The 23,238-nt window shown below is 36.5% G+C and overlaps 1 protein-coding gene across 1 annotated transcript; it reads right to left on the reverse strand.

The window, feature by feature from the left end:
• Window positions 1-665: 665 nt before the first annotated feature.
• Window positions 666-23,204, reverse strand: map2k6 (mitogen-activated protein kinase kinase 6). Its single transcript, XM_052570999.1, has 12 exons — window positions 22,762-23,204; window positions 8,730-8,796; window positions 8,474-8,522; window positions 7,372-7,485; window positions 6,393-6,512; window positions 5,982-6,098; window positions 5,765-5,816; window positions 5,559-5,686; window positions 4,346-4,423; window positions 3,772-3,911; window positions 2,778-2,823; window positions 666-2,411 (listed from the first exon to the last, which is right to left on the reverse strand). Exons 1-12 carry the CDS (start codon window positions 22,847-22,849, stop codon window positions 2,334-2,336), a joined length of 1,077 nt encoding a protein of 358 aa, XP_052426959.1. The 5' UTR covers window positions 22,850-23,204; the 3' UTR covers window positions 666-2,333.
• Between the last annotated feature and the right edge of the window lie 34 nt (window positions 23,205-23,238).

Genomic DNA, 23,238 nt, shown 5'->3' on the forward strand with positions numbered 1-23,238 from the left:
ACGATGGCTGGGAACATTCATTTGGATGAATGAAGCAGACGAAGAGGAAAAATTTGGGTGGCATCCAGCGGTCATCTTTTTGAAGAAGGATACTCGAAGAAAAACTTCCAAAAAAAAAAAAGCTAGAATTTTAAGGAAACATGTCCATGTCACATTTGACTTTCAAAGAATACTATATTTAAAATAGAAAAACTAACAATTTGGGGATATTTCTGCATTGTGACAATCCCCATAGCTTTACATCCACATTCTTGATTATTTTAAGGAATCCATAATTGTTTTGCATTGCTACAATAAAATTTATTATTATTATTATTATTTTTTATCATTTAAGTCACATTTTATTCACACTGTATAAATGATTTTTTTTTTGTCATCCAAAAACATAAAAAAATTATAAGGAAAATGACATTGGAGAGAGGTTCGTGGTTGAGGGGTGGCGTGTGATCTAGACATGTCTTTGTCTGTTTTCACCCAAATAATGAACATTTTTTTTTAGGTTTGACCATTTAATTCTACAATATACAAATATGATGCATATAATATTTACTAAATTAAACCAAGGTGAAGAAATAATCATAATTTCTGATATCAAACTGACTGGCCAAAAAAAAAAAAAAAAAAAAGTCCTGACTAATTTGATGTAGCATATCAAAAAGAAACCGTGAAGATAAGAGAACTTTTATGTTTGAATCAAACAATATAATGATTACAGGCAAATCAGCAGTGTTATCCATTCTGAATACAGTGGTCACAAGACAAAAACAACCAAACGAAAAAAAAAAGAAAAGAAAAACACACACACACACACACACACCCATTCATAATCTCCACCTTACAAAAATGATACAATAATAAAACCAGTAGCCCAGAAAGCAAAGCAACAGACCCCCCGCCACTATCTGAAGCCTGTGGAAAGCAAAGCATGTCTTATGACACAGCAGCGTGGGTTTTGTAGTTTGTCTTAATGTATGTGTTTTTTTGTTTTGTTTTTTTTTTATATATAGAGAGGCACAAAATCAGGCTTCCGAGTCACAGTGAGGCTTTGAAAGAAGTGTCAGCTATGTGTGTTCAGACTTTTATATAATGCACGCATGCAGACACACACACACACGCTCTCACAAATGACCACACACTCATACCTGCACACACCACCTTAAAATTAAAAAGAAAGTCAAGTTTCCAATGAGAAAAACAGCAGGTACAACACATACAGAAACTGCAGAACACCTCATTACCTCAATACATATGCAATGTGTATAATAATAATAAAATAATGATAATTATAATATAATAATTTCCAGTTGGATTGCAATTGAAAAGAATGAGAATTTTTTGATTGGCTCAGAACAAAGAGGTCTAGACTTAGCCAACAGACTTAGATACCTTTTGCCCAAAATCACCTTGGTTCAGATGAATAGCATATAAAGCACACAAGCGTTTACTCACACACACACACAGAGTTCATGGAGGGTATGTGAAAAGCACTCTTTTCACTTCTGGCCATTAACATCTGATTCAGGGACAGCTCTGCGGGCCTAGACCCACACTATGAAGACATTTATAAACAGATTAGCCTTTAGTGACACAAACGCACCAATCAGTCTTTGCAATTTCAGGAAAAAAGAAAGATGCTCCATTCATTCACTTTAATAACCATCACTTCTTACAGCCAACACAGAAAATTGTCCTTATTAAAAAAAAAAAAAAAGAAAAATATTCAGGAAATATTTTTGAGTATATATACATATCTAGATAATAGATAAATATATCTATACCACTCTCCCTCTTTTTATTTTTATTTTTTATTTTTTCAAGAACCGAACATTGTGAGGGTGGGTAACATTTCTGAATACTTTAAGAATTACATTGAAGTGCCACTGGGGAAACTCAACAGACATCTATAACAGACTCACCTGATGCTAAAACTGCTTTTTGGATTGAGAGGTAAAGCTGGAGGAGGACTGGGATTGAACAATAGATGAAGTTTGACTTGGGACTGTAAAACCTTTTAATGCACATGTATGCACATACAGGCAGGTGAAGAATTCACACCCACACACACACACACACTCATTCTGGTAGATGCACCCACACATGCACACACGCGCTGAGATTCCCGTCCCATGCCCTACTCCATGTTTTGCTAGGAAACGGCCTGCCCACCCTCAGTTTCGGTGTTTTTTTTTCCCCCCAGACCCTCCTGAGTGCCTGTGCACTGTTGGCTGCTGAGGTGGGCGTGTCTTACAGGTGTTAGTCTTGCTATTGGTGCTTTTTCTCAAATAGTCCCTTCTCCCCCCGCTGCAACACGTCAGTTTTGCAGAGGGATATTCTCAGGCCCCGAGGATGCTCTCCACAAAGCTAGCCACGTCGGTGACTTTGGAGTCATGGATGGTGAAAAAGGGATGTTGCTGGGTGTGGAAAAGATTTGAAACGTCAATATTGTGCCAAATAATGTGCTCACAGGAAAAGCAACATTTATGTATATCTACATTCTTAGGAGTTTAATTTTTTTTTAAATAAGTAATAGACAAGAAACATGGGCATGCTATGTTTATATATATATATATATATATACACACACACACACATATATACACACATATATACACGCGCATACGCACAAACAATAGTTTTAGATAAAATGCTGCAAGTCAAATTGCTGTCAGCTGCCATACAGAATCAGAAAAAGGTTCACGTTTGCATCGAAAGCACAAGTCTGACACCTAAAGGCCAATCCAAGGAAGTGAGAAAAAAAAAATCTGCATCAAACTCACCATTAACTCTGTGTAAGTCGGCCGCTCTTTGGAATTCTTCCTTAAGCTGAAACACAACCAGAAAAAAGCAAAGCATATGTTAGAAACGCAATACGAATTAGCAGAACTGCAGCAGGAACACACAAAAACTGTGGCCTCAAGTACTTCCTCTCACAATGTGACAGAGAGGATGCAATCAAGGTTTCTACATCCTGTTCGCTTTCCTACTACACAATGCGGAGTCAAGGTATCTATAGTGTGTGTGTGTGTGTGTGTGTGTGTGTGTGTGTGTGTCTTAAGCTACATTTAAGTGAGAGTGTTTTCACTTTCACGAAACATATGCGGCGTTAGCATTGTTTCGGAGAAATGCACTTCTACAGAATTCAGTTATGATCATCCCACATCCTGTGTCAATTTATAGGCCTCATTTACATATTAATATCCATTTAGGGTTATGTAATCCCAAATGTCTATTACAGATGTAACACTGATTCACTCCATGTAACCATATTGCATTTCTCTTACGAATACTGAAGCATTTTGGAGAGACAGGATTTGGCCAGTTTATTGAATGTAGGTACGATGATTTGTTACTGTTCACACATTTTTTTTTCTTTTAAATAGGTTTTCGAAACAGATGACAACAAAAACGGTAATATTGTAAAAGATAGTAAAAATATTTGCTACAATTTAAAATAACTTTTCTATTTAAATATATTTTAAAATGTATTTTCAGCAGCCATTGCTCCAGTGTCACATGATCCTTCAGAAATAATTCTAATATACTGATTTGGTGCTCAACAAAATGTTGATCAATTTGATGCACCCTTGATATTTTTTTTTTTTTTTTGAACGTACCTCAAACTGAATTTTTATTGTTAATCCACAAAAAAAAGGTAAAAAAAAAAAAAAAAAAAAAAAAAGACTTTGTATTTGTGTTGCAGCCAGTGAAAGTTGGCAATCATTGTTGTACTCTGGTGTGTCAGTGTGCTACTGTGTGTAACAGCTCGCCCACCATTGTGACGTGAAGTCCACAAACTCGGGTGAGAAGCGGTCTGCAGGCAGCTGGGGCGACGGCTCTTCCACCACCTGCTTGAGCTGCTGAAATGGCGTTCCCCATGAGTCATAGGGAAACCGCAGAATGGCCAGCTCGATCTGATAAAGGCAAAAAAACAAACACGTCACAGCACATAACCATCACAATTCATAAAGTGCCATGCTACACCGGAAGCGGCACTGATTTTTTTAATTATTATTTTAACAATCAGTAAATAACAGAGAAAGACCTTTTTATGGATAATTTACAAATTAAACACTTATTTTTTGCAGTGAAATTTAATGACCACTGAAACTGGACAAGTGAAACTGTTATTCATATTAAAGTGAATGCATTGTTTTATATTACACACGGGCCTTAATTTTTCAAATCAAATTTAAATCTTAACATATTAGCTATAACAAAAGTATGTGATTAATTTAAATAAACTGACAGCCCTACTTTTAATACATACATTTTGAGTGCAGTGTATGAAGTGTTACAATTAATCAACACTGAAGTGTTAAAAATATAAAAGGTCATTCAGACGTACCATTGTGATTCCTAAACTCCAGATATCAGACTTGACATTGTAGCCTTTCTGATTGGTCTCTGGGTTGATTCTCTCGGGCTGTTAATGAGAAAGTATTATGTGTGATTAATACGATTGTGGGCAAAAGAGGAAGTGTGGTTTGATAAGTAGTCTGGAGAGATAAGCAAGTCTGAGAAAGTGCCATAAAAAAATATGTCACTTTCGCTCTTGCTGTATTCTACTTTAGATGTACTGTAAAACATTCACAGCTATATACAGAGCTGCAAGAACACAGACTTCTCTGGAGCATGCACAAAACCAGTCATAACGGACAATTTTTTTAAACTGAGATTTATACATCATCTGAAAGCTGAATAAATAAGCTTTCCATTGATGGTTTGTTAGGAGGACAATATTTGGCTGAGATACAACCATTTCAAAATCTGGAATCTGAGGGTGCAAATTTTTTTACATTTTCAAATGGAAATTAAATCCTTAGCAATGAATATTAATACGTCTTGATATATTTACAGAAGGAAATTTACAAAATTTCTTAATGGAACGTGATCTCTTCTTAATATACTAATGATTTTTTGCCTACAAGAAAAATTAATCATTTTGACCCATAGAATGTATTGTTGGCTATTGCTATAAATAAACCCCAGCGACTTATGACAGTATTTGTGATCCAGGATCACATATACACACACGTAGACAACATATGCAACATAAGAAAAATGCATATTCATACTCTGAATTTTTTAATTCATCTAAAACTGCATTACTGCATTAAATGTGAATGGCTCATGTTTAATTCGTTACGGACGGTTTCATTATTTGCGTTTTAAGGCAAATATTCAAAAAGCTTCCAATACCACTTAAAAAATAAAATTCTGCGGTTTCACTGACCCTAAATGTTAATATTTATCTTAATATTTAAAAGACATAAAATAAATACTGACCATTTAAATGATTACTTAATGAAAATATTAAAATGTCAAATTATTTCTTATACATTTTTAATTTAAATTTTATTAACCTTTACACTCAAACAAACATGTACAAAAAAAGAATAAATAAAAAAATATTCTAACCCTAAATATTCAGATTAAAAATAAATTGCAATAAATGTGCCTGTGTATACTGTTGTTAAACGACTATGAAGATCTACGTGGAAAAAACTAATTCCAGCATAAGAAAATGAAATATACAACTCTTCTTTCTTCTTGCTTACCGCCATGTATGGCTTGCAGCCGGCGTCCATTGTCTTCGCCACTGAATCCACGAGGTACCCGCTGATGCCAAAATCACACATTTTCACCTGACCCTGCATGTTTATCAGGACGTTAGAGGGTTTCACATCTGAAAAAAAGACAGAAAATCAGTTGCTGGCATCATTAAAAAGCAAATATACAACCCTGTATTTGAGCCACAGCTCACCTCTGTGTATCACTGACAGGTTGCTGTGGAGATGCTCCAATGCTTTCACGATCTGCAACAGGAATATAAAACATCAGGCTCATTACAGATCTGCAGGAGCTCTGAGTTACACAGCGTTAAAATGATCGTGAACGCTCAGGAAGTGGGCATGCAATTAAAAATAAACACATGAAGCTTAAAATCTGTATAAAAGACAGAAAAATCAGGTGGTGCTTACAGAAACGGTGATCTTTCCCAGGATGTCCTCTGGGATGGTCATACCCTTCTCATGCACCTGTTTATAAAATTTATCCAGAGAGGTGTCCATCAGCTCCATGCAGATCCAAACATCACCCTGAAAACACGATGGGCCAATCAGGTTAGAGCTAGGGTTTCAGACATAACAACCACCTGACATAAAATTGAGACAGCAGGAAATGACTAAACACATTCCCATTGTAGGACTTCCTGTGGAACTTTTCTCTCAGATCAAAGTACAATAGTGGAGTTGAGACATTGTAAGGACACCGATTCGGATAACTGGGCTTGCTCAGCCTTTAGTCTGTACAATTACCACTCTGTACTCTGGTATTAAAAGAGCGACAAATAAGATGACTGCTGAGTGCATTTACTGTACATGTGCTTGTACCTCTCTGAACAGGGCTCCATAGAAGGTAACAGTATAAAAGCAGTCGACTGTTCTCATGGAGATGTCCAGATCCATTAGCAGCCGTTTCTGCTCCTGTGTGTTTACTGTGGCCCGGATTCGCTGTAGGATAAAAAGGGTCAGGGAATCAAACAATAATATTATTAGTTTCAGTGCTGGATGCTGATAAACACAGTGTTCAAAAAGTGTCAAATACATACTATAGTTAACGTTTTCAAAACCTGATGGTTACGATGAAATGGATAAAGGCCCGTTCACACCAAGAACGATAACTATAAAGATAACGATATTAGCATCCACACCAGTGAACGACATCGTCTGTTTATTCTGAGCGCACGTGCGTCTGCCGCTTTAAATCCTCGAGCTCGTTATAGCAGGATGGATTCTGATTGGACGTCAATGTTTGTATCATTCATCAGCTGGAAAAAAATAGTTCTGAATATGATTCCAACGATACCGTTTCTCTATGCCTTTATCGTTATAGCTGTAGTGTGGACTGAGCCATTCTTTAATATTGAGAACGATTTTTAGAACTATATCTTTATCGTTATCTTTATCGTGCTTGGTGTGAATTGGCCTTAAGCCATACAAAGCCGGTTCGAAGGTAATTGAAAGATGCTAATAAACACACACTAGCACACATTGTACATAGTAGTACATCACCAGAACCATATTACTTTGCAGAAAATTGCTTTATTTCAGCAATTAATGCAACCAAATTTAATTTACCGACCTTGTTAATACAGTTTTTTTTTCAAGTCGATTTAGGTTCACTGGTTTATTATTACACTGAATAGCATTTTAAATATTGATGTGCAAAGCAAATATAATTTGTAAAGAAATACTAGGAAATGCTATAAGTATGACAACTAAATCTTGCCCATTTCTGTTGAATTGAGAAATATGACTACAGCAATATTCCCCACACGAGTCTGGAAATCATAGGCCTGGATGAACTCACCTTAACTGCCATTATTACACCACTTGGGACGTGTCTCATCTTGTCCACCACTCCATACGCCCCTCGCCCCAACTCTCCAATCTGCTCCAAATCATCGGCCTTAACCACAAAGTTCTGTTCACAACAAAACAAAAAACAAAAACTCTTAAAAGGTATCATATAAGGTTTATGAATGGTGGAATTGAGGCAAACACCCAATGGCAGATAAAAAAGGATGGACAAACATGGGGAAAAATATGAAGCCTGCATTCCAAACACAGTCTGAAAGACATCTAAAAATTGAAAGATAAATGGCACAAATGAGCTTAAGCTGATTGTTTCCAATGTGGAATGAATGGAAGCACGCTATCCCTGATGGCATTTTCCAATCCCCGTTTCAGCTCATTATCACTAGCAATCACAACAAACCCTTAAACCTTGACGCAACAATAACCCAGCTCCTCAGAAATTCTTCACAAAAGCTTGTATATTCCTATCTGACTTGATAAAAAAGCTAGTAAGTTACTTACTCTTCGGGTTTGGTTGCAAGACAAAAGCCTTAATCTTTGCCAATGGAAAATTCCACTTATTTGATGAGTTTAAAATAAATATTTTTACAGCCTGAGAGGCAGTAAAGCACATTCCAGGCTGCCTACAATCAGTTGCATTCAAAAGGGCTGTAATGTGCACTGGGCCATTCTTTACAACCCGCCGGTCTCTCACCGAGCCAAGCTTTCGTAAGAAGACCGGCACAGGAGTTACATCACCATAAAACCAATGTAAAACATGACGTCTGTCACCTTAGCACGGGAATGCAAATTAAAACGACGCTTTGCATACAGGTGACCCAAGGACAGTTCCTCTAATATTGCTTTTTTAATACAAGATGAGGAAGAAAATCAGGTGAAGTGAAACCTTGCAACAAGATATATTCCCCATAGAGGCTAGATTTTTTTTATTGCCATGAACAGATTGATGCAGATTTATTTTTAACAATTAAAAAAAGCATAAATGAAAAGTGAAAAACGACATAATAGAATACAGGAAACACGAAGTGGAAAAGTATACGATGAAAATAAACAAGATGCTCCTTCTTAATTAAAGAAAGGATGATGAAACGTACCTTATCTCCAATGGTAACACAGGCTTTTGAGTCCAGGTCTCTCGGGGGTCTGCGCAACAAAGAAATCCTATTGAGTGTCCTTGTCTGACACAGTAAATGACTTACTAACTAAAGCCAGCCTTAATTATTAAATCTGTTCTGCTTACACACTCAAACAGAAACACTTAGTTTTAGCACCATTAATTAATGTCATCAAGAAAAGCATAATTATATAATATAACTTAATCAGTGCACTCAAAACTGCATAAAACCTTACGTTGGAGCAGGTTGGGGTTTCTCAAACACCTCTTTTGGAAGCTTGAGTGGTGGCTTCTTTTTAGTTGCTGATGGAAGAAGAAGAAAAATCATCATCATTATTATGCCCAAGTCCTTTTAAAAGATCCTTTTAAGAGAGAGAAAAAAAAAAGTCTTGCAACAAGAGCTTTATGTGAGAAAAACACTCAAATGGCCTGTCTAAACAAAAGAGGCATTCGGAAACCATCCTGAGGGATACAGAGCCCTTTTCCTTTATTTCTGCTCCCCATTGAATTGCAAGATTCCCTATCAGATGAGCACTTACGGTCAGACAGCGCAAGCGGCTCCAGATCCTGGCTGAGTAAATGCGAAAGAGCAAGAGAGTGCGAGGAGAGAGAGTGCATGTGTGAACGAGGGTGGCGAGATGGCAGGTCCAGGTACGTTCTCTCCATCTGAAGCAGAACGGAGGCGCTGCTGCCACAGGCGTGACCCATCATCGTGAGTGACACCTTAATGGGGCAATCCACATACCCACACCCACCTGATTGACTCAATCCAGTCTGCTAAAGGCAAACAATAGGTAAAGTGCTCTGTATGAGATATTTCAATACATAACAATTGTGCATGGATAAGGAGGTCAGATGCAGTACTTCTGTAATAGTAAATGCTCAAAAAAGAAGCTCAAAGAATATCAGTCTCTGTGTAGCATCAGCAGCTCTAAATCTGGTACCTAAATGCTGTCGGACTCATAGGCATATGCTCATGCATGTGTCTGAGCACAGTCTGAAAGGTTTAAACTTCATTAATCATTAAAAATATTTAAAATCTTAAAAGATGTTTAATTAAATTAAATGTATTTTACTTTAAAATTAATCAATAAATAAAGACAGTCAATGTATATATGCCATTAGTGTAAATTTTGGAATATTTATATTATCTATTAGATGTAGCTTTGCAAAAAAAAAAATAATTGCATGTTTTTTTTGTTTTTTTGTTTTTTTTACATTTAATAAAATGGTGATGTGACGACTGTTGTCAAAAGACCCGGTAATTCAGTACCAAGTCACTACTAAAAAAAAAAAAAAAAATGCAAATGTGACTGTACTAGGTTTCTTTAAGTACTGGTGGTACAGAGTACCCGCTCAACCCCGTTCTTTATGCATACAATGCTATGATTTCCGCCAAGCAGAAAACACGGACAGAATCTCAAAATCCAGACATGAAAATGAAACTTACATTTTAATATGGAAAGTCACAGAATTTGTCCAAGTTAGAATGAATTAATCAAATCAAATATCCATATGGACCAGTATCTGTAGATGTTAAGCAACAAAAGTTGGCTGAAATATGAATCCTGCATGTTCTGCGCACCTCTGTGAATGAATGAATGCCAGAGACGTGCGGGTAAAGACATTGTGCTAGAAATTTTACTATTATTTAGTAGAATGTATGTGATACTGCTACTACAGTTGAAAAAAATTAATAACATTTTAAAGAAATAAATCAAACAATATTTCTTCCATGTTTTAATTTTAATAGTAAATCCCCTTTATTTACCAGAAAATTACTTTAAGACAAATTACATTTGGGTGAAACTGGTTTACTGTTTTTCATAATTATATTACTTGTAGAAAAACTTTAAACACAATTTTAAATAAGTATAAAGAATGGCATTGGTTTTTTTTTTTATTAGCAAAATTGTATTTTTTTTTTCATGTTTTGCTTTGGTACCGAAATTGGTACCGAGAACCGTGGATTTTCACTGGTATCGGTACCGAACACTGAAATTTTGGTACCGTGACAACACTATTGATAACCTTGTTATAGAATTTAAAGAACGTGCTACTACCACCAAAAAAATTTTAAAATATTTTTTGAATAAAAATAAAATAAAAAAAAGTTACCAAATAATATTTAAATTGAATCAAATTTAGTCAAAACATTTTTTTTTATAAAATTAAATTAAAAATAAATAAAAGGTTAAGGCAAATTTTCTGTGTCTGGCTGCTCAAGCAAAGAGAATAATGTTTTGACAGAAAGATAAAGCCACAGTAGAAAGTTAAAAGCAATCACTGTTTGTTATTTTTAAAAATTGCATTTGTTTTTCGGTTTTGTGCATTATTATTTTACATGCGTTTTTAAATATTTTATTAATGCACATTATTTTTCGATCTGTGACTCCAATACATTTGGCAGGAAAATAATCCCATACCCATGTACTAAAAAATGTGAACAAAATTATACACACACACTTTTGATAATACAAATACATAAAAAGTAAAAAAATAATAGGTTGAAAGCAAATTAATAGGCAGTGAAGGTTAGTGAAAAAAAGTCTTCAGCCTAGATTTAAAACCAGAAATGGAAATAGCACTTCTAATCTCATATGGCAACTTAATAAAATGAATAAATGCAAATTTGAATAAATTAATAAATAAATATATGGAACATGAAAAAAAAAAGTTTCCAGAACACTTCCCCATCTGTCATTGGTCAGCCAAACAGATAGTCCCGCCCCAAACTCGTGTAGGGCTGCTCAAACAAACAGAGCAAAGCTGACGGCACAACAGAGCAACAGTGTTTTTCAGGTTTTCTGGATAATCATGGTCTAATAATAGTTGGTCTCATTAATCTGATGTAAGAGGAAGTATATTAGCAGCAAACACACACAAAATAAATAAATCCACATCATTTAACCAATATTCAACAGCTGCACAGATCACTACCAGAGAAAGAAACTCTGCAAAAGGTGTGGCTTTAAAAAAGTCCTGACCACACCATGAGCCCACAGACAGGAAACAAATGCAGAGACACTTCCCATATTGTACAGTTCTAAAATACAAGCAGCTATTTGCCAGTGCAGCATGAGAAGGGGGTTGTGCATCGTCAACCTTTACCCACAGTCCTGTTTTATCTCCGTTACACTATTGTTACCGGCAAAAAAGTAGTTCTGAACCTCTCCCACCTGGCTTTGCATGCACAACAATAGAAACAGAAAGCTGACACTCAAAAAAAAACTCCAATCCCTTTTAAAGTGAGGGTACAAAACCACAAAATGGTTGCATGCCTCCTGGAGAAAATACATCACCAATCACGACTGCCAAAATAACTATGCCCCAACTGGAAATCACTCCCTAGCAACCAACTCAAGCAATGTTCCATGTTTAAAGCCCTAATCCTTAAAATCACACATGCGGACATACTACAGGCCGAAACCTGATGTAGGGAAAAGGCTGATCTCAGTTACTGGACCTCTGTGTGACTTTGCTAACTTTGTGAAAATGGTTACATAAGCGTTAAAAACAGCCACTTCAGGCACTCCAAATATAACAAGTGCCCTTCCATGTCACAATGCTGCCTGTGCAAAGTTCCCGGTGTTGGTATTGACTACTGCAATTACAGCCATAAAGTGTCCGGAAGCCGTTTGTTTTTATCAAGAGTTGGCAATTAATGAGGCAACATGAGCGAACGTTGGCGATGTGACAAAGTTGAGCAGACTAAAATGGTAAACAGTATAACGAATCCACAGCCTACAGCAATTTAAATGTGTCAATGTACAGACAAAATGTAAAGAGAGATGCAGAGGCGGCTCTATCTGCTGGAACATGTTCCTGCGTGTTCTACAGACTGGAGAAGCTCTTCAGTCCATGAGAATTACCAGCCGCATCTAGAAGAACTAAACATGCATGCAGATAAACACATATTGCATTTATTTTGGTCACATAAACAAACTCTTTGTAAATAAATTCTGCTCTTGAAGTAGTTGGCAATTATTGCTTGCATAACCGAGATAAATAAGGTTTCTTATTCAACAGAACCACTGTACAAAGTGCACGACTAAAACACCATGTTCAAACTAGGACTGGGCAACACATTGACTAGTCACAATATAAATGATTTTGATTGCATTATTAAATTGAGTGTGCAAATTGCAACAATGCTACTGAACATTAATTTAATTAATTGCTTATTGTGCAGTAAAAATGCAAAAACAAAAGTTGGATTCATTGAACCAATTTAGAAAAAATTTAAATTTTACAGTACTCAAATTTTTATTTATTTTTTTCAAATATTAAAAAGGTCCAAATTTATCAAGTCAAGTTTATGCCTATGTTCCTATGTGTATATATATATATATATATATATATATATATATATATATATATATATATATATATAAAAAATACTACATATTAAATACTACACAATTTCAATAAATATTGTAAATGTCTTTAATGCCAATTTTGATTCATACATTACAAATGATTTATATAACAAAAGACATCAAATAACGTAATTGCTTTTGAAGTTTATACTCATTTCAGGTTAATTTCAATTTCAGTCAATGAAGAGCTTTTTTAAAGAAAACGAATTATATTAATAGATTTTTTTTACTATAACAGAATGCATTACATTCTTTTTAATACTACTATTCAAAACCCAAGGTTGACCTAAAAATCACTGTTCTCAAAGCTGTAAATAAGAAAACATACGTACACACTTAGGACTGGGAGCATACGATATCAGTACATGTGAAAGTGCTTGCATAGGGAGAACAAGACCGTAAAAAGAGGCAAAAAAAGATCCAATAGATTATATAAGCATGCAGTATTGGCAGGAAACAAAGATATTGTTCAACAACTACAGAAAGTAAATTAAGTCAATCTCATAACACAATTTTCATTCACCCAGATTTGCAGGAGTTATATTTTTGTATAATTTGAGTAAGACTAATGTTGACTCAACATTAAGCAAGCACACAGACCCATTCTCTTTTTTTTGCTGAACTCGGCCTTCTAACGTAATGAAAAGCACAAAACCTTCAAATCATGCTTGAATTAATCAAACGCCTAATTCATTGCTTCATTCTCAACACAGAGGGTTTGGCACAGCACAGTCATTGCTAATGTCTGGCAGGTCCTTTAGCGCCTGGCCTCAGGTGAACGTTTGCAATGCGAATCAGGCACAATTGCCTTCGTGTTTTGGGCTATGGAGTAATGTGAACTTTACTGACCCCTGAGACCCTCTAGCTGTAGCTTGCTTGCTCTGTGGTCGTCTGCCCAGGACCGTATCACAAAACCCAAGTCAGCCAATTCTAGTCTTTCACTATCTCACTCACACACAGAATTCCAACAATCCCAAGAGTTTTTCAATGGAATTTCAGGGACCCGGAGGAGGGCCGGTGAATTAGAAAGAGAGAGAGAGATGAAAATAACTTCTCTTGGGCTGCCGGCTGTTTGGCCCCTCTGAACGCACTGGCAGTTTGTAAGATACACTATACTTCCAAAGATGGCCGACCCTTTGGGTTACAGCAGCTGGAGACACTGCTTTAGACCCAATGCCGTCACTGCTTCTCACTGTAGAGGATGCACACTCTAAAATAACACAATATTAACTTCTTAATGAACTGTTGTATAAGATGAGTAATGTATCAAATTTGCAGTAGTGTGATATTGCACTTAGCCTACTTCTCGTGTGATATTTTTTAACTATGTGACGTAAATAAGAGACACAAACGGGTGTTTTGCCCCATATCCTGAATTTTAGGGACATTTTCTAGGCTCCATCCCACAGTAAGTTATTGCCCTACCTTATATTAGTCATCAATCGACGGTATGAATTAGCTGATGATCCACATGGGTCCGGGGCGGGGCAAGTGCATTAAATGCATTAATCATTTTAACTAGGGGTGTGCACGGATAGTCGAACATTCGAATATTCGTTCTGCTCTAATTATTGATAAATTAAAATGAAATTCGAATTTCGCTATATTTTTGCTTGCCATAAAATTTTTTTACAAAAAAAATAAAAAATTCACAATAAAACCTAATTCGGTAACTTTCTGTGATTCTCCACGGCATATTTGAATATGTATGCAAGCAAAAAATAATGAATGAATAAGAACTGCGGGGGTGTCTGCGGTCTTGGGTGACAGGATGGGGGGCTTATGATATTAGACTTCGTTAGTCTGCCACAAAAAAAAATTCGTTTTTTGTGAGCTCATATTCGAATGTGATATTTGCGGAAAACGCCCATCCCTAATTTTAACGTGTTATTTTTCTCCATAATGAACTAATCTTATTAACGCATTCAATTACCATTCCTAAATATAAGATTTTTCACAGAAATGTTTTTTTTTTATGAAAAATTGTTCATGGTTTCCAAAAAAATATATATTAGAATGATTTCTGAAATATTGTGACACTGAAGACTGGACTAATGGCTGCTGAAAATTCTGATTTGCCATCAAAGTAATTAATTACTAATTAATTAGCCTAATTTAAAATGTAGGCTATTAAAATAAAATAAAATGAGCCTTAATGACCTTAAGAGACCTCTTCAAAAACAATTAGTATTGTGTATATAAACATTTACATTACATTTAGTAATTTTTCAGATGCTTTTATCCAAAGCGACTTACAATTGGGGGACAGATAAAGCGATTCTTCTTAAAAGCAGCCTTTAAAGTATAAAAAAAGAAAAAGAAAAAAGGAAAACTAATGCATATAACAGAAACAACTAAACTGAAAATAAAAGAAAATTATCATCAACCAAAAAATGGTTTAACTTTTTTGGATGCGTGCTGCAGTACTGAAAACCTCTGAGTTTTTCCAAAAATTCACTTTTATGTAAAACGTGCATTTGAATGGCAGGGACCACAGAGGGAGCTGGAGCAGAAAGTGCACAAGCTAAATTGGGATCACTTCATACTAAACGCTTTAAGGGAGATCATACAGCTTTCTGTGGTTTGCCATGTGAGCTCTAACAGACTGCTTGTTGAGAGATGTTTTCCACAGTGTATAACTTCATACTGATATATTACTGTAACTGTAGAGGTTATAAAAATTAAACTGTTAATTCTAAAACAATTTACAAAAACAGTTTGTTCTACCAGAAACCATGCCACCATTACATTTGTACACTACTGCACACTTGTCTCACTGAAAATGTGCATATGCATCAACCAGACAGATACAGTTTGTGACAGAATACCAGTCCAAAACGGCAACACTAGCTCAATAAACCAACCTGTTTGAAAACAACAGTTTCTGCAAGCGCATTTGGTGATATTAGTGGCACATAAATTTACCTTCAAGTGCAATCTAATCATTTGCATGCACATATATTGCATGCCACCATTTTAGATGGATCCAGCTTGGGATAGGAGCAGGGGCGATTCTAGGATTTTTTCAACTGGGGGGCACAAGAGGGGCCACGATTAATACAGAGGGGCCAATCTTGTGTTGTTTGAACTGTATATCCAAATCATTTCAGGAGTTCAGTAACCTTTAAAATGAGTAATAAACAGTGATACCCTATTATATCTTAATAGCAATTAGTCATTGTATTTGATTGTTTTGATTTAGAGCAGTTTGTATTAACTTTTCACTTTACAAAAGCTAAAGAAAAACTGTAATAAATAAAAGAATCCAATGTATGAATACTGTACAACTCACAAATAATAATAATAGAATTTATTTATAATAGCCTTATATAATATATATAATAGCCTTATTTATATAAATGCAGAATAACATTAATAATTCATAAAAATAAATACACAATTAATGAATTAATATAACTAATATAAATTTAATATAATAAATTGTTTTTGTTTATTATCCACATCCTATTCAATTTGCATAGCAGCAGTTGCAGTAAATTTGCATTGATGAATAAACAAAATTTACTTATGTCAAGGCTAATTAATCTTGAGCATATTGATTTTAAAATATCATACTCAATACTTTGTTAGATAGCTACTCGTTCAAAAAGGTAGCTTTAGTTTAACATGTAAAATATGTGAATCCAATAGAAACAGTTTAGAATAGCTTAATTAGTCCAGTGTTATTTTAGTATTAGTTATTTATTTTGCTATTTAATCATGCATTAAATATTTATGTATGATTTTTTTTATTTGAGAATGTTTCTGGGTGTCATCAAATTACGTTTTGTCAATAACTTCTGTGAAAACATATTTGGAACTGAGAACATTGTACGGGAGAGAGAGCTTTCCAGGGTGCAGACAGCAATCGCGGAGCACCATGGTGATTTAGAACGCCAACTGAATTTATGAGAAATCTACAGACGCAAAAAGACTAGGTGTAGTAAAATAAAGACCTATATTTTGGACTTTTTTTTTTTCACCACAAGTCTGAAAGAAGACATGTTATTGAAGACAAACAGCCCCAAATCTCAAAATTGACCAGTAAAAAAAACGATGTTTTTGCATGTGTCTCACCCATAGACTGTAAAAAAAAAAGTCTCGAGTGTGGAGCATTAGATAAACATCATACAATTTGTTTCGTCACCTCACTTAAGTGAAAAAAGTCGCCAATCGACTGCATGATTCAATAATGACTTTATTAGAATTGCAATTATACTTTTTTTAAATTATTGCTTTAAATTGCGTTGTTACCTATATTGGCGCGTTCGGCCGAAAAATAAGTAAATCGTCACGCAGTAAACCCCTTTTACATTCAGCATCAGAGCAGCATAGTAAATATAATGATTAGCATTTGGTCTGCTCTAGGAGATAACATCGTCATCGAACCTGGTCTGTCTAACACCGAAATACGTTAACGTTAGTACCAAACACTTGTTGCACTCCAACAACTCGCAAATCAAAAAAATAAGCTATATAAAATATATCAACTTACCGTGTGCTTTTTTTTCATTGGAAAACAGCAGCTCGCTATTCTTGGTCCTCATTGAGAAGCATCGCGAAGCAATCATGATTTATTTACTAGGCTGAAAGATTATGATTTGAATTTGTGAGTGACAGACAAGTAGAAGGGTGGGGGCACGCTGGGGGGCCAATCAGTTTTCAGGAGGGGCCAGTGCCCCCATGGCCCCTCCCCTGGCTACGCCACTGGATAGGAGGCCAACCCAAAAGGGCAATGTTGCTTCAATTAACCAAGATGTTTGAAAACTGTTATTTTTTTGCAAGTACATTTAGTGGCACATAAATACCTTTAAATTCAATCTTACGATTTTTTCATGCATATATCACATTAGACGGATTCAGATGGTACTAGGGGACAGCTGCATTTGGTGATGTGAGTGTCACATAAATCTACTTCAAATTGCAATCTAATAACGGTGCATGCATATTCTGACAGTCAAACTCTAGAATGAAATGAGCCATGATGATATTCTCTTCAAAGCATGAGAGGATACCAGGAGGCGTCCCAATTCCCTGATGCATGATCCGGCAGAATTAGAGCAAGGCAAAGTGGGACCAGAGGGTGGAGTCCTCAACCTGTTGACACTCAATCTCTGCACTGACATCTTCCACGAAACACTGCTGCAGTCCCACTAAGTGGTTTGTATGTGATGCAAAATCTTTTATTTAGCACTTAGCATAATTGGTTGTGACACATGCCATTTTGAAAACCAAATCCAAGTGTTAACAGTAAATGAGGGCATTGGAAAACAGTGCAACTACTATGGAAGGCATTCATCTTGCCATTTTTAAAGACGTCACCATTTTAAATTCAATGCACAAACTTACAAAGAAGCATATCACACTCTGCATGTTGGCAAGCTTGAATGTTACAAAATCTGTAAGGCTTAAACAAAACTAGAAATTTCATAAGAGTCAATTTGAACAGAGACCTGCATAATAAAAAGAATGTTGCAGCGCAGAATGGATTAGTCTTGACATTTGTAGAAAGATATTATTTCCTGCTTTGGCGTGTGGGGCCAAGTAAAGGCTGCTTTAATATTGAACACATATTGGCTTCATTGGATGACAACAGAAAGCAGTTTACTGCCCCCTGCAGAGAAGGGGCCTCCCTTGGGTGCTGTAAATACAAAACCTTTTTTAAGTAAGGATACTCTTCAATAGCATAATCACCTAGAACTTCATTTCGATGCTGCATTGTGGGTTTCTCACACAATTTAATCATTCATAATGCAGGAAATTTCTGCACACATTCTCTAGAACATATAGATTAGAAATCATAAACTGAATTAAGAACATCAAATAACTTATTTTGTCTGCACGACTAATTCTACCATTACAAATTACACGATTTTATGCTTACTAAGGCTGCATTTATTTGATTAAAATTTATGATTTGATCATACAGTAAAAATAGTAATATTGTGAAGCTGTTTTCTAGTTTAATATACTTTACAAAATATCATTTATTCCTGTGATGGCAAAGCTGAATTTTCAGCAGTATTTGTTCCAGTCTTCAATGTCACATGATCCTTCAGGAATAATTATGTTTATCTGCTGCTCAAAAAACACTGCGTTATTATATTGAAACTATACATATATATATTGTGGAAAGTGATACAATTTGAGGATTCTTTAATGAATAAAAAGCATTTATTTGAAATCTTTTGTAATATTATAAATGTCTTAAGTTTCAACAATTCAAAAGAACCTTTGTTAAAAAAAACTATTTACTTGAGATAAATTTTTCATCAAGAAATGCATCATTTGGGTAAAAAGTTTTGTACCAATTTTAAAAAACCAACTGCTTTTCACCCCAACATGAGGCATCCAAGGAGGTAACCTCCACCTTTTCTAGACATGTATTTCACACCCTTATTCCAATAAGCTAAAGGCAGCCCATTCTTGGAAAGCAATACTGTTAGTAATGCTATGGTAAGAGACACCCTGACGGCCTTCAAGAGAAAACCCTGAAAGTGGTCAATTATTCAGAAGTCTGCAATAAGATGGATCAATGTCAGAATGCAGTTCCTGTGACCCAGCATAGCTCACAGCCCACAGGAGAGAGAGAGAGAGAGAGAGAGAGAGAGAGAGAGAGAGAGAGAACAAAAGAGAGAGAGAAAAATCAAAAACAAAGACAGACAGAAAGGGGCCTCTAGACGGGGCCTCCCAAAGAGCCAATAGAGTCATCATATGGTCACTCCCAAGCGATTCAGCAGGAGGACACTCCCAGGCCTGACATTACCCCATTAAAAACAGCTTAGCTGCTTACAAAAATGCATGCAATGTATTGCTTTCGTTGATATAGAGACTGGGATGCAAGCTTGCCAACATGCAGAGTGTGATTTGCTTGCAAGTATATAAAGGAGATTCCATGCCTGAATTGCAGCATGCATAAATTCATGCAAAAGCAAGCTGGAGAGATGGAATGGCATGGTTGTGCTCTCCATGCACACAGATGAAAAGTGGAGGTCTAAGGGGGATCAGCTGCACAATGATTAAAACAATCCTCATGCTATTGCATCAAAACAACACAGCAAGGCTGGACGGTCACCAACAATTGAGCTGTCGCAAATAGGGGATTTAGTATCTCTGTGGTCTATTAGCATGACAAACGTAACAATTGTTCATGGCGGCAGCATGCTGCATGGTTGCATGGCGGGGACATCAATTCTCTGTATTTGCCACTGGAGCCAGTGCAAACTCAATGAACCAGGGGCAAACAAGCAAAATATAGACCCCCACTGATGTAAGCAGCTTCCAACCAGGAAAATAGTTGCCAAATTTAAAACAGTCTATGTGCTTCCACTTAAAAGCAACTGTTTCCAATCAGTTTTATAATCTGACTTTCAGTTTTCATTCTGAATTATGCAGCTTTAAGGCATTTGACACTTCAGATCACAGTTTTAGTGTGCAAGTATGCATAATTAAAAAAATAAGCATGCATGTACATGGAAGAAAATTAAGCATAAATTCTTAAAGGAATAGTTCATGCAAAAATGAAAGTTTTACTCTCCCTTAGGTCAACCAAGATGTAGAAGAGTCTGTTTCACTGGAAGAGATTTTGTAAAAAGTAGTGTTGCATCACTTTTGCTCACAAAATTATCCACTGCAGTGAATGGGTGCCGTCAGAATGAGAGTCTGAATAGCAGATAATGTTTATTTTTTTAATCACAGTCTATAACACAACTTAAGGCGATCAATTAACATCTTGTTAAGCGAAAAGTTGTGTGTTTGTAATAAATCCATAATTAATAACTTCAGCGAAAATATGAGTATTTTATCCAGTGAAAAAGTAGTCTCATCTGAATCAGGAGAGAAATATGCAAAGATCAAGCAATATTTAAAAAGTGAAAATGGTCCAAAAGTCCAAAACAACTTTTCATCTTTCTTTTTTTCCCCACACAAGAAAGAAATGCACACAAGTTTGGAAGTACATGAGTAATAGAACACTGGGTGAACTATCCCTTTAAGGAGTAACCATACAATACATTTATATTTTAGTTTAAACTAGTTGCACTATTAAGCAGTCTTAAACATTGAAAAACAAAACTTAAACATTGCCCTTCACAATCCACTACCTGCTCCTCGTGCAAAGGTAAAGCTGCGTTTGTTTGCATGACGGAGGCTTGGTTCATAAGGATTTAGTTCTCAAATGTTCCTCAGGTGTGTCACTGTTACACAACACAATTACTGCTCTTTCAACGATGCAAAATCACCTCATTTAAGGGCGTCAGAATCACACATTCTTCAACCACGCCTACTAATATATGATGCATGAGTGTTCTGTTCTCAAAATGTAAATACTCCTGCGCTGCAATCTGCCTCTTGATAGGACGGGACCCAGTATAACAGCTGCTGCCCATAGTTTTAATTTGGGCATGTGCATATACGTCAATTCATCCCAAGGTGTGAGAAACCTCACACACGGCTCTATGCAGTACTTCCATGAAAGAGCAGGGACATTAGATATGTTGCAAAGGCTCCATGGAGTGTAATTAAGGGGCCTAAGCATGCAGTGCTGGGAACCCTGTGTTTTTGTCAGAATTATTATTATTATTATACTTTTTTTCAGAGCATGCATTCCAGAATTTAAATGGTAGAAAAGTTTGAAACATGCACCAGTCCTAAAGAGCGCTATATACTGCAGGTTTTTGATATACATGCATTAATTCTACTAATCTGTCTGTGCAAGGCAAATTAATAATTTTTAGACATGTCCCAGTTAAGTAAAGAGCTTGTTTTGAAATAAGCACTTTCAATATAGCGCTATAACCTAAAGACACTAAAAGATGGTCAAATAATCTTTTGCATGGCATTTTTTGACCGTATGATCACAATTGCGTAACTAAAAATATGTCCATCGGCCAATAATTTAACTTGTGTCACATCCTCAGTCACATAACTTGGAGGGGTCAATTTAAGGGCAGGGTCTGAAGCACGCAAAGCTTCATGCAGTGGTACATTGTAAGTGGAAAAGATGAAAATGCAAATTTGCATACAATGAGTATAATGACGGTGCATGAACAGGTGAACAAATGCCAGTAAAAGCCAATTTTAGAATGTGCACAATTAATCAAGCAATTTTGGAATACGTAACAGTATTTTTCTGCAGCTTTCAGCTTGAGGGTTTGTGGATATTTGTGAATGTGGTCTTGTTTTGCCCATTTGAAGCCTGTTCCCTAAACTGTTTGCAGCAACAAACCTATATTTAGCCCCTTATTTACCTATGCATTATTGCTGGAACAAAGCATGACAGAGCGTCCGAATTATTTTCCATTACGCGCATCTAATAAAAATTGTTGCATGCTCAACATGGCATGCAAGCAGGCTGTAAGGTCCTTGTTTCCCCATTGCACTTGCACAGTCACCCGTCGGCCAAAGTTTAATGTTATCTAACACACCTCGCATGCATCAACGTCAGACGTTGTACGAACTAATCTTAATGTGCATAACGAAGCCGAGGCCGTCATGACGTAACAATCGAACATTGTTCGAGAGAAAATCACCTCGTGCGCGTGAATAAGTCGGGTGCGGACAGCTTTGCCATTGCACAATCACTTTTGCATTGCTGGCTAGGCAGTTCCTCAACGCGGAAAGAAAGGCGTTTCTTTTAATAATCGTGGCACAACAAGAATGCAAATAGCGCCTGTGCGAGTGTCTAAGGAGAGCATCGGCTTACCAGAAACTCTGCAAAAGGGCAGATCATTAAAACAGGCATTGCAACTGACCCTCGCGAGCCATCAAACTTTTAATGCACTGGCCACGATGAAGCTGCAGCCGTGCACTTTGCAAGCCATGCAACGCTAGCTGCATTTCCGAGGTTTTGCACGGATCGGTTGAGTAAAAAAAAAAAAAAAGTACCTACCTCCTTTTGACACCGACATCTCCTCTTTTGGGTTGGGGGAAGGGGAAGCACAAAAGACTTTGCTTTCCTTGTCGCTCCCTCCTTCCATCTATCCCTCGCTGTGAGGCTTCAAGCGGGCTTGCTTGCAACAAAGGTGCAAAATACAAGCCGCGATCTTCATGCACTCGGAGCCTTTGGGCGTCGGGTAACTTGTTCTCCGTGCAAAGGCTGGCCTTTCAATTGCACGCGACGAAAACGGAGAGATTTCTGCAACCGCTCTGCAAAGAAACCTCGGCAGGCACTTACATGATGGGCCAAGGCCAGCAGCTGAAAGCTCCTAACTTGGATCAGTGTGAGCCCCTGCTAACACACGTTCTTCCTGCCTGACGACGCCGGGGATCATGGGACTCGTAGTTTACACGTAATTGCTGTGCGCCGGGGGAAAAGGAGGAGCAGTGCTGATGCCTGGTGCGCTAATATGACTCTTTCAGAGACAGA

Source organism: Carassius gibelio, chromosome B12, assembly GCF_023724105.1.
Source record: "Carassius gibelio isolate Cgi1373 ecotype wild population from Czech Republic chromosome B12, carGib1.2-hapl.c, whole genome shotgun sequence".
Classification (NCBI taxonomy): Eukaryota; Metazoa; Chordata; class Actinopteri; order Cypriniformes; family Cyprinidae; genus Carassius; species Carassius gibelio.

Excerpts from the sequence above, each read along its gene's own strand:
- map2k6 (XM_052570999.1), bottom strand. The coding sequence starts at position 22,849 with ATGGAAGGAGGGAGCGACAAGGAAAGCAAAGTCTTTTGTGCTTCCCCT. Across the intron at positions 8,523-8,729 it reads AAACCCCAACCTGCTCCAAC|ACCCCCGAGAGACCTGGACT; the intron begins GTAAGGTTTTAT and ends TTTGTTGCGCAG. Across the intron at positions 2,824-3,771 it reads GTGGACTTCACGTCACAATG|CTTAAGGAAGAATTCCAAAG; the intron begins GTGGGCGAGCTG and ends GTTGTGTTTCAG.